This window comes from Monopterus albus, unplaced genomic scaffold, assembly GCF_001952655.1.
Source record: "Monopterus albus unplaced genomic scaffold, M_albus_1.0 scaffold373.1, whole genome shotgun sequence".
NCBI lineage: Eukaryota > Metazoa > Chordata > Actinopteri > Synbranchiformes > Synbranchidae > Monopterus > Monopterus albus.
In genome coordinates, this window is record NW_018128253.1 from 129,493 (window position 1) to 141,436 (window position 11,944).

An 11,944-nucleotide genomic window follows, 5' to 3' on the forward strand; every position below is an offset into this window, starting at 1 on the left:
ACACCTCATTTTTATTTTCAGAAATGACAGACACTGTTTCTTGTGCAGTTTTTATTTCATAACACAAAAACATCCAATGTCGATGCTACACCAACAGATGGTGCAGTTGTATCACATTGACAGCAACTCTAGAATCAGTGCAGTGTGGTTAAGGTCAATGAGATATCTAAACAATCCACACCAAATAGATTCCGTGTTTAAATTTTCGCCATGTCTGGATTTTGAAACAATCACATTGATGACAACAGTCAAAACACAAATCAGTGAATGTGAAATCACGGGGGCGCATTTCTGTACACAGCAGAAAGAGGACATCTGGTTCGTTGATGTGTGCCGATATCACAGGGTATTATTGTTCTACCACAGAAGTTTCAGGCAAAGCATTTCTCACACGGTTTAACACTTCATTTAAGCGGATGGGATTTCCAGACATTTGAGCTCTGACAGCTGAAAAAAACAGAAAAAAATCAACTGGACTTGGTTTTAGGTAGAAGACGTTTCACCTCTCATCCAAGAGGCTTCATCAGTCCTGCCTGACTAGTGTTGAGCCAGAGATATTTATCCCCATTGATGGTGTTTCAGTCCTTTGATGACCAACAATGTCTCCTAATAACTGAGTCATTATAGCCCAGTATCAGTGAGCGTCGTTACCTGTCTTTGAACCCTCACCTGTGGACCAACGCCTATTGTCTTGGTGGGCATGTTAGGGCAGAGATCTCAAAACAGAGTTGTAGATGGATGACAAGTTGTGTCTTAGTCCATCCATCCATCCATCCATTTTCTTTCGCTTATCCGGGACCGGGTTGCGGATCCTAGTGTCCTAGTCCACCACCCCTATTTAGTGAGGGGTGTTCTATTTGGACAAAAATAGCCTCCTTGACTCCTCTCTCAAACCAGGGATGTTCTCTTGAGAGAATCTGGACTTCACTGCCCTCAAAAGAATGTCCTTTGTCCTTCAGGTGGAGGTGGACTGCTGACTCTGGTTCACTGGGGTTGGCCCTCCTGTGTTGGGCCATGCGCTTGTGGAGCGGCTGCTTAGTTTCATCAGTGTACAAGTCGTTACACTCCTGACTACACTTAATTGCATACACCACATCACTCTGTTTATGTCTGGGTGTTTTGTCCTTTGGGTGGACCAGTCTCTGCCACAGGGTGTTCCCTGGTTTAAAATTAACTGGGATATTGTGGTTGCGAAAGATCCTTTTTAACTTCTCTGATAAACACCACAAAAGGGATGACTGTGTTATCCCCTCTTGTTTCTGGTTTCTCCCTGTTGGTGTTGGGCCTCCTCCTTGCTTTGGTGAAGGCCCACTTGGGGTATCCACAAGCCTTAAGGGGGTTCTGGATGTGTAATTTCTCCTTCTTGGCCCCTTCTGCAGTTGTGGGCACTTCAGGCTTCTGTCCCCTCCCAAGTGGACTGCACAGTGGGTTGCTGCCTATAGAAGTGCCCCCTAAACTGAAAGTAGGTAGTGTTTAAACAGAGTTCCAACAGAGTGCATACATGGTCTGGGGTGAGGTTAGTCCTGCTGTTTAGCATGTCATCCTTCAGGAGTCTCTTCTTCACCGCCTTGACAGCCTCTGTGGTGTGGATGCAAGTGAACAAGGATGTGACAACATATGAGACCATGGTCTCGTCCTGCTCCAGCTGCAGTTGTCTGACTTTCCTCATGAAGTCCTGGGAGTTTATTATGTGTTTTTTTGCGTTTCCCACCAAAGGAGCCAGAATGGTGGCCATGTGTTTGGCTATGTTGTAAGTCACAGAATTGATGCTGCTGACAATGGGACTGAGTGGGGCTCCTTCCTTGTGTATTTTGGGTAGGCCATAAATGCAAGGGATGGCCTCCCTGGGGTATAGTCTGTAGTATCGTTGCTGGTCAATAACTCCCCCTTTTCCAACTTTTGTAAACAGTCTATAACCTTCTTGTAGCCACTGGTGGGGTCCCTCTTCAGTGCTTCATAGGTGGTGGTGTCGCTGAGGTCGGAAACTCTGGTCTGATAGTCAGTGAGTTTAGGACTACCTGTGCCTGTACTTGTGCCTTTTCCAAGAATCTTGAGATCACCTAAAAGATTTCTCTGATTTGAAAGATTTATATGACCTGGATGACTGGAAATCTGGATGGACAAGCTCTGACAGTGTTATTCAAAACATGCTGAACTCTGCTCAGGTGTGTACAAACAAACAGATTTGCCGACAGTGATTATACATTTTCCCATTTCGGCAAGTGAGTTTTGGCTTCAGTCAATACTTTATTCACAGATCATCTCCCGACGTCATACGCTGTCTTCCAGATGATTCAATCCTGCATAAATGTGCCCAGCTTCTGTCAGTTCAAAAGGTAGGCTTGTGCCACACCATGGACACAGTTAGGATGTGGGTCAAATCCTTCCAGGTGTAGGATCTCTAGAACAGTTGGGATAAACCCATGCTCTTTGTACACTGGCATCAAAATATATATCCTAAAGTACCACTTCAGTAGAGGCTTTGAACAGCTTTGTTTATTTGGCTCAGCCCCGGTAGCACACCTGCATCACAGTGTTTGTTTGTGTGCGGTGAGCACCAGTTTAATGATCTCCACAAAAATCGGTTTAATGATCCAAAGCACATCAGGTCTTAATAAATCCTCCACCTCATCCATGCACTCTACCTCAGAGCCTGGCACAGAGCTGGATGCAGAGCCAGTAGTAGAGAGTGGTGGTGGGTTGGCTTTAGCCTGATCCTCTTCTTCCTGTGTGGAGCAGGCTGGGTTGCAGATTGTAGCCGCTTCTCTGGCCTGCTGGCCATATGTTGATGACTCTTCTTCAGTCTCCATTAACAGGTATACACTGTCAGGATCCACACACCACGGTGGGTACCAGCAGCCACCTTCAGTCTCTCTGTCAGAATCAGCAGACCAGGGCAAGTCCCAATTGGCTTCAGGCAAGGGTAGCAGTGACCTAAACAATGCCACAGTGCTCCAACTATGACTGCTCCTGTACATACTGTAGCACGGTCTCCCTGATAAATACAACAAGTCAGATTAAACACAGCACACTCCCGGTTGTACACTAAAGTCACATGATTTTTATAGTAATACAAAGGTATTACTAAAAAGGTATTATTAAAAATAGGTCCATTATGTAGACCACCAGTCAGGCTATTCATACTGTCTGAAAAGGTGCAGGATGACGACTGCTGCAGGTGTTAAGGCTGTACAGGTCAGATATCATCAGATCGTCAGCTCATTTTTACAAAGTAGTCTGAATTGCATATTTGTGTAATATTCTGTTTTTACCTCCCATTACTGAACAACATTTCCCAGAAGTCTGAGCTTTGTGGTTGAAAAGTCGTCAGCTGATGCCAGTCGACTGACTGGTGGATTGAACTGAGGTCACAGTTGAGAAATGATCATAAATGTCTCTAAGCTGAGCGATGAGGATATAAAGAAATTACATTTTTAAGGGAAAGGATGGACATAGTCCTTCAAACAAAGGTAAAAGGAGCATTCGTGAGATCTTGAGCTAAATGCTTAGAATATGGAGGAAAATGTTTCCTATTTTTTAACTTAGAGGGGAAAAAAACGAGGTGAAACAAAGAAAATATCTGCTCTATGTACAGACAATCTTTCTATGGATGAAAAAATCTCCATTTATTTCTGGTTCTTATCAAAGGTTATACACATCTTCCTTTGACCCTTATGCTTGTCACACTTTTTCTGGCAGAGTAAAAGCATGTATACCAAAAATATCCAAAGAACATCGTGAGGTTTGTGAATGTCCAATTTTATTGGAGGAACTAGTCTATTGTAAAGAATACCACTGATTAAAAGCCTGGTTCCAATTTTGTATAACTTTTTATGTTGTTGGAAGTCTTTATGCAATGCGCCAAGAATAGTGACCTAACTACCTCTACGAAGAAGGTTTGATATCACTCATTCCTAAACCAAAGATCTATTATTTCTTGATAACTGGCATTCTGCGACCCTGCTTAATTCAGACTATAAATTATTTGTTGATGATGAACAAGTAAAACTATGCACTGAGGAACACTTTTGACACTTTGGAATGCCCCTTTATTTTTGAAACTTTAAGTTATTTTGGGTTTGATAAGAATTTCAGGAATATAATAATTAGACTGTATGTAAATATTAATTGTTCAGTTTCCTGAGCACATGGAACTTTGCCTGGTTTTGATGTCAAACCTGGAATCAGACAAGGGTGCCCAGTTTCCCCATTTTGGTTTCTAATTGCTACTGAACTACTTGATTTGTTTATTGGCAACTGTGTTAAGGTAAAAGGCATTAGGATTGGTGACAGTGTCCTAACGACAAGCCAAATGGCCAATTATACACGTTTATTCCTTCAAAATAAGCTTCAGGTGTCACTTGTTATAAATGCCTTAAAACTGTTTGCATCTGGCCTCACTGTTAATAAAATAAGCGTGAGACAATGACAGCACACAATTCTAATATTCATTCCGTATATAGCATAAAAAAGCAAATAAGTTGTAACATATTTAGGAATCAAATAAATAAATCTGAAGATAAGGGATTTCTCCCAGCTTCACTCCAAAAACTGCTGGTTGCAAAGTGACCTTACAATCTTAGGTTGTGTTTTGCTGTCTAAAGGAGAGGACGTATCCAGATTGGTATATCCAGCCTTATCTCTATATGTTGATTGGAGTACGTGTGCCACCATTGACTCACTCTTGTTTAAACTCATTTGGAAATGTAAAAGAGTATTTAAGAATGAAAGCTCTTATTGGACAGAGGGAGGGTTTAATGTATCAGACTTAAAAACTATCATCACTAACATTAGAGAAAATGGCATCCGCTCACAAGAATAGTTTATCTGCTTTTTATGACACATGGAACCCATTTTTAACAAATTTCAACTTGAATCAAATACCTGGGGCTGAGGCCACGCACATTCCCACCAACCTCTAGAAATGTAACAAGCTGATTTTTTAATAGTACTGTTATCATCATTATTGTTATTTTTTGTTTTTTTTTATTTACTTCCCCTCCTTTTCCCTTTCTTGCATTTCATAGACTGCATAAGTTGGAAATACCCACACTTCACACACTACAACCTCGTTAAACACTCTATATCCTTTTGTAATGTCATGTAACTGTTGTCTTGTCTCCCATGTTCGGTACTGTTTTGTTAATGTTTCTTTGTTTCAATAAAAAAATAAAAATAAAAAAAAGTGAGAGAGGTGAGAGAGGCAGGTGCAGCCTGGGCAAACCTGACAAAAATAAGAATTTCATTGTACAGGGAAACACTTTCCTCACTGTGCATATGACAATAAACACTTCACTTGACTAAAAAAAAAAAAAAAAAGACTTAAAAACTATCAATAGTGTATTTAAGATTATTTGGCTAAAAAGATGTTTAGCAGGTAATCTTCCTTGGTTTAGCATTCCTGTAGTTTTATTTCAGGTAAATTCTCCCCACACAGATGCATTATATAATAATCACTTTTATTGGCCAAGTATGTTACACAAAAGGAATTTGTTTCCAATACAGAATGGATGACAGCCATCTGCAGCACCACCTCAACAGGGGGTTCAGTATCTTGCCCAAGGACAATTCGACACATGGACTGCCGGCACTAAGATTCAAACCTTCAACTTTCTGGTTGGAAGACGACTGCTCTACCCACCGCACCACTGTCATCAGCATGTTATGTACAAATATAAGACCATTTTTTGAAGAACTGCTATGCCCATAGTATATTTATCTCTGAACTTATGAATGAAAAGAGGTAATTAGCCATCTACGAAGAATTGATTCAATCAAGACAATTAGACATTTCCTAATCTCAAAAACTCCAGAGTATCTAAATGTATATCACCTAAGCTGCTGTCTCTTATTAAAGCGTCATTATCATATGAACCTTTCGTAGGAGTGCTCCCTAGTCTAAAACGTGGTGGAAAAGATCTTGAGGAATGTCATTGTAATAATTCTTATATCAGAAATGTACTACCCTCTGCTCAGTAAAGTGATGTTTCTTGACATCAACAAGAATATTTGGACCGAGGTTAACAGTGTTTTTTATTGCTAATGAGTACTGCTGTGAGAAACCTTGGAGTCATTTTTGAGGAGCATCCTGTCTCAAAGTGATGCTGAAAAACTGGTCCATGCATTTGTTCCTTCCAGCCTGGACTACTGTAACTCTTTACTATCAGGATGTCCCAATAATTCCCTAAAAAGCCTCCAGTTAATCCAAAATGCTGCAGCCAGAGTACCGACAGGAACTAACAAGAGAGATCATATCTCTCCCATATGAGCTTCTCTTCACTGGCTCCCTGTAAAATCTTTCTCCTAACATACAAAGCCCTTAATGACAAGGCTCCTTAAAGACCTCATAGAGCCTTATCAGCCCAACAGAGCACTTGGCTCTCAGAGTGCAGGTTTACTTGTGGTTCCTAGAGTCCACAGAAGTAGAATGGGAGGCAGAGCCTTTAGCTATCAAGCTCCTCTCCTATGGAACCAACTCCCAGTCTCAGTTCACTCAAAGCGTTTTCACACTACTTGTCCTCTCTCTCTCCTTATACTTAGTATGTTGTGATTTTCATCCATTATCTGTACCGAGGGTCACAGGGGGCTGGAGCCAATCCCATCTGACACTGGGCGAGAGGCGGAGTCCACCCTGGACAGGTTGTCAGTCTGTCACAGGGCTGACATGTAGACAAACAACCACTCATACTACACCCAATGGTAATTTAGAGTCACCAGTCAACCTAAACTGCATGTCTTTGGACTGTGGGAGGAAGCTGGAGTACCTGGAGGGAGTGCACACAGGCACAGGGAGAACATGCAGCCTCTGCACAGAAAGGCCCTGGGTTAGCTAACCGTCATGGTGCTGCTGCCCATCTTCTGATGTCTTCTGATATTTCATGGCATCATAACAACTAATGTGGCTGAACAGGGATAAGACCAACAGCCATCTCAGTAACTGCTAGTAAACTGCGGGCCTGGGCCGTCCTGTTGGTACTGAGGATATTTAACTGTACCAGTGGTTTCAAGTCAACAGGACGGCCTTCACTAGGGCCCATGTAGTGGTGTCTATGAAATGATTGGACATGCATTCTAGGATAAGTTTGGTTTGGTGGACCATCCCTTAGTTAAGGGTACTAGGCTAAGGGACATCCCATGATGCTCTGAGCTCCATCTACCCCTCCTTCCTATCTCTCTATGCTTCTATATGCCACCATTACACATCACTAACTTTGTGTCTCCTCTCTCCCATAGTGTGTCCTCCCTCTCTCGTTGTGTGTCCTCTCTCTCTCCCTGTACCTTTCTGCAGGTAGCCCTGGCCCTAGAGCTCTATGTTTCTGAGGAGCAGTCACCGGCCACATCAACCTGACCAGTGTTTGATTGTTTGTTGTGTCCTGTTGCTTTTCTTCTTTTCTCTCTCCTCTATCCACTCACCCCAACCGGTCGAGGCAGAAGGCCGCCCACCAAGAGCCAAGGTCTGTCGGAGGTTTCTTCTGTTAAAGGGAGTTTTTCCTCCTCACTGTCACCAAGTGCTACCCAGGGGGGTTTGTTGGGTTTCCCCTCTGTGATAATAATAATAATAGGGTCTAGACCTTACTTTGTAAAGTGTCCTGAGATTACTTTTGTTGTGATTTGGTGCTATACAAATAAAATTCAATTGAATCCAATTGAAGAAACTCATATTAATATTCTACACAGATATTGTCCCTGCAATGAATTTATACACCACCAGATGTTTTTCCTCTATGCTCTTTTTGCAAAAAGGAACCTGAGTCCTTTTTTACTCCTGTGTTTACTCAAATAACTTTTGGATCTGTAGAATTTATAAGAGCAAGAAAGCCTTATGGGTATTTTGAGCAGCATTGAATATATTGTTAAATAAAATATTCCAGTGAATAAGTAATGTGTTTTTCAACTTCCGCAAGCTTGTTATTTATAGTTGTAACTTTCAATACTCTCTGTACTCTCTTCTTTCTTTTCTTTTTTGTGATGTTACTATTGTTTAAATAAAGGTTTGGGAAAAAGAATCGAGAGATGGCTGTAACTACATGTTTTTATGATTTTTAGAACTTAAAAAGTTGAGAGGGGTGAGACTTCTATTAGAAACACACATTTAAGGTTCCCAGTAGTTTCATATCAGTAGGACACGACATCAGTCTTTTCATGATTTCTTTGAGAAAATATAAAGAATACAAATATGTATGGAAAGAACAATTTGTACATTCAAGAATTTTAAACATTTCATCTACACATACTAAATCTAAAGCAGCTCAGTATACCTTATTTTACTATATATATTGTAGATGAGCCTCATATGAAGGAATACAAACAGTACTGTACAGAAATATGGCGGGGGAGCTGAACAGGTATGTACAGAGCAGATCTGACATTTGCTTCCATCCACTAGCTTCTTCTATAAATTTATTTTTTTCACCATGTCATGACTCTTCTGTCAAGCTCTTATGAAACTGTGATTTCTTCACCATCGGACTCGGAGAGCTCTGAGTGTTTGCTGGACTCTGATGGAGAGAAAGGATTGCGATGATGCTGCTGGTGTTGAAGATGTGACTTCTGGCTGGCCAGCTGTGTTCGGCTGGTGGGTGCAGTCCTGTCCAGTCTGTGGCAGTAGGTGCTGCTGACATCAGTGAGGTCTGGGTGGGGGTTGGTTTTGGTGGGGAGGGTCTGCTGGCGACAGCCGCCCGTCAGCAGCAGCTCCCTCTCCTTGGAGTTTCTCCATTTCATCCTGCGATTCTGAAACCAGATCTTCACCTTCACACAACACAAACCAAATCATTGTCCCTACAAGTTTTTAATGTACAATATTAATGCAGCAAAACATTTTTTTGTATTTGCTCATATACAGTGACTGTTTACAATAAATGTAACAACACCAGATGGTACCTGGGAGTCTTTCAGTCCCAGTTTACTGGCAAGTTTCTTCCTGTCTGGTTTGCTGATGTATTTCTGCCTCTGGAACGTTCTCTCCAGGGCCTTCCTCTGGAGGTCGGAGAATACAGCCCGCCGCAGCATGCCTCTGCGGGGCTTCCCTCTGGGGGCCAGGGGCCATGAAAAGGTTCCCGGGACAGGAACCACTGAGGGGGCTGGAGGAGGGACAAAACACAACACATTCGACCAACAGTGTCATCAGATTTTGCCCATAAACACAAGTTGTGTTATCATTTAATGTATATTCACTTGCTTTTCTTATGTTTTTGTGCTTGGTTGGTTTTGCTGGTTTAAAAACAAACCGGTCACTGGTTTATTTTGATAGCTGGCAAATCTAATATAGTGCAGCTACACATTTTTAAATTACTGTGAGCACACACAGGTTGCTGATGCTCTTAGAAAAAACACGACTCCAGTGTTCTCAGGGCACATTCAGGTTTAGCAGAGGTTGTTATTAATTTCAAGACATTTAAATGCTTTTAATTCATATTAACATGTCCTGATGTGTTAATTAGATAAGGCGTTTATCGAAAAATGCCAATCAATATCACTAACATTACAGTCACATCTGCAGGGCCTAATACACTCCTTGACTGTGTCCTTACTACTGCACATTATCAGTTACGTCGACAATAAATGATGAGAAGCCGCTGCTGATGTGATCAGAGAGAACCAGCAGCTCAGTGTGTTTCACTCTGGACTGATTTGTTTTGTTGTGCACTCTGAAGCTTTGGGATAATTAGGAGTTAGTGCATGATACTCACATTGTTACATGCTTAACTTTTCAGCCACTACAGATTAAAGTGTTTTGAACAGTTTAACAAGTACTGACATTTAGAATTGTTCACATGCTTTGATAATTATAGTTATATGTCCAGGTAAAGACTTTTTTAGTCATTGGAGGATGCTGATTGATTCTTCTCAATGAGTGTGGTCCGGCCTTTGTGTTTCCACTCCCTGTGCTGCACATTCTGTGCAACATCTGCCTGAAATCTGATGTTTAAAAGCCCAATTTGTTCAAGAGTGAAAACACAGCCCATGCTAATAAGACGCGCTGTCCAAAGCTCAGCTCGCACTGCCTCTAATGAAGCATGAAGGGGGTTGTATAGATGGCAAATGCATAGAGAGAGGTGATTGTGTTGCAATGAATTGAGTGGAAAAGGCCACTGACAGGCCAGTATATTACAGGCCCATTAAAGACAGGTCAGTATAACGTAGAGCTGTTAGAGAACCTCACTCCAGCTTTGGAAGATGGCGAGCTGCTCACAGTGTCACACAGCTACGTGAACCTACTATTACAAGTTCTGTCTAAACACACTGTTTTGTTGTAGGACTGAATAACATGCTTCTCCATGTGGGAAATATCAAACCTACGCTGAATTTGATCTTGTGGGCAACATGACTAAGTTAAGCCTTCAAGGTGTGTGTGTGTGTGTGTGTGTGTGTGTGTGTGTGTGTGTGTGTGTGTGTGTGTGTGTGTGTGTGTGGTTTGGGCTCCTATTGGTCACGGTACTGGGAGCTTTGTGGCCAGGCAGAGGGGCTTGGTGGGAAAACGACAGCACATGAAGAGGCGCTAAGTTCCTGAGCTGGGAAGATACCCGCCTCACATTTAGACCATGAGAAACGGCACTAATATATTTAAAGCGTGACAAACTGAACTAATTTGTAGATCAGGACAACTGGTGCTAATGTCAGCAGTCAGTGCGCTGCCTAAATAGGCCTTCAAATTGGTGGAGCTGATTCCAAGCTGTCCGGGTGTTCCCATGCTAAATGGCTGACAATGTCTGAACAGCCAACTGAGACCTCTCCGTCTCCATCAGCTGGTAAAATGTGTTTTCAAACACGCTGAGTACCTGCAGTCAGAGAGGAACACTCACAAAGAAAAGGACTATTACACAACAAAATCAGAGCGAACCCCAAACAAAATCACTTAGAGGAAATGCAATATGTGAAACTGCTTTTCAGCCTAGCAGCCACCAGTTTTATGGCTGAAAGGCGTTGTGATACTGTTTGTTTACTTATTACTGAGCCTTATGAGATATGTGTGGGCGAAGAAGAGAAAAATTACATTTCACTAACTGAGAAGTTTCTATTACAGACCAAATGAGCTATGAACAAAGTAACTGCCGAAGAACTGAGATGACTGTAAGCAGCCACAGTGGACTAGGCTGGGCCTACACACATCATAAAAACATTCTACGTACCTTATAAGAAACTGCTCAATGGAGAAACTTATTCATCCACCATCTGCCTGTTTTATTCTGTAAACATATCAAACTGCCTTTCGGCAAATCCCACATTAGGTGGCTCTCATGTTTATTACTGGCATTAACGCATGTGCCTTTAGCCATGGATGACCAGCAGCCGCACTACGAGGCAGAGAAGTGCCGACTGTGTCTGTTTGTCTATTATTTTGTAAACAGAGAGGTGAATGCAATAAGAGGTACATATCCTCACATTAATGTCTGACATAGAGTGATGCCTGTAGCTGTCGGAGCAATAAATATATGTGAACAAACTGGAGGTTTGTCCTCTCATAAGGAAGGGAGGAATCCATGTAAACCACATGCACTTCAGCTATAAATGAATACATCTGTCTTGGTGGGTCACCTACCTGTGAAATAGGCAGCTCTGATGAAGGGATAGAGGCCTCCATCAAAGAAAGGCAAAGGGAAGCACTTGGCCTGAAAGCTCTGGACTGGAGGAGAGGTGCAACAACATAACACAATCAATCAACAGCTTTATAACCTCTTATATTATTATTAGAACATTTAATAAAAAACTAAGTGTGTAGGAAGAAAGAAATACTTGAAAAAAATAAATATATATAACATTCCAAATTTATATCTGATGCATCTTAAAGTTAATTGATTGACCATTAACTAGGTTTTAAGGTTAATATGTTTTATATATCAATTTTATTTGAATTTGTATTATTTATTTATTTTGTACTTTGCAGTTCTGGCTGAACATATTAATTTAATAATAATAATATACAACAAAATAAAAGTACTTGTTG

The 11,944-nt window shown here is 41.5% G+C and overlaps 1 protein-coding gene across 1 annotated transcript in view; it reads right to left on the reverse strand.

Annotated features, from left to right (window-relative positions):
- Nucleotides 1-8,317: 8,317 nt before the first annotated feature.
- The window catches only part of LOC109951269 (homeobox protein DBX1-B-like), a 4,214-nt gene continuing 587 nt past the window's right edge, over nucleotides 8,318-11,944 (reverse strand). Inside the window, exons 2-4 of the mRNA XM_020585682.1 lie at nucleotides 11,540-11,623; nucleotides 8,881-9,080; nucleotides 8,318-8,748 (exon numbers count right to left, since the gene is read on the reverse strand). Of these exons, the coding sequence (XP_020441338.1) occupies nucleotides 8,440-8,748; nucleotides 8,881-9,080; nucleotides 11,540-11,623 (593 nt within the window). The 3' untranslated portion in view covers nucleotides 8,318-8,439. The remainder of the gene's footprint in view (nucleotides 8,749-8,880; nucleotides 9,081-11,539; nucleotides 11,624-11,944) is intronic.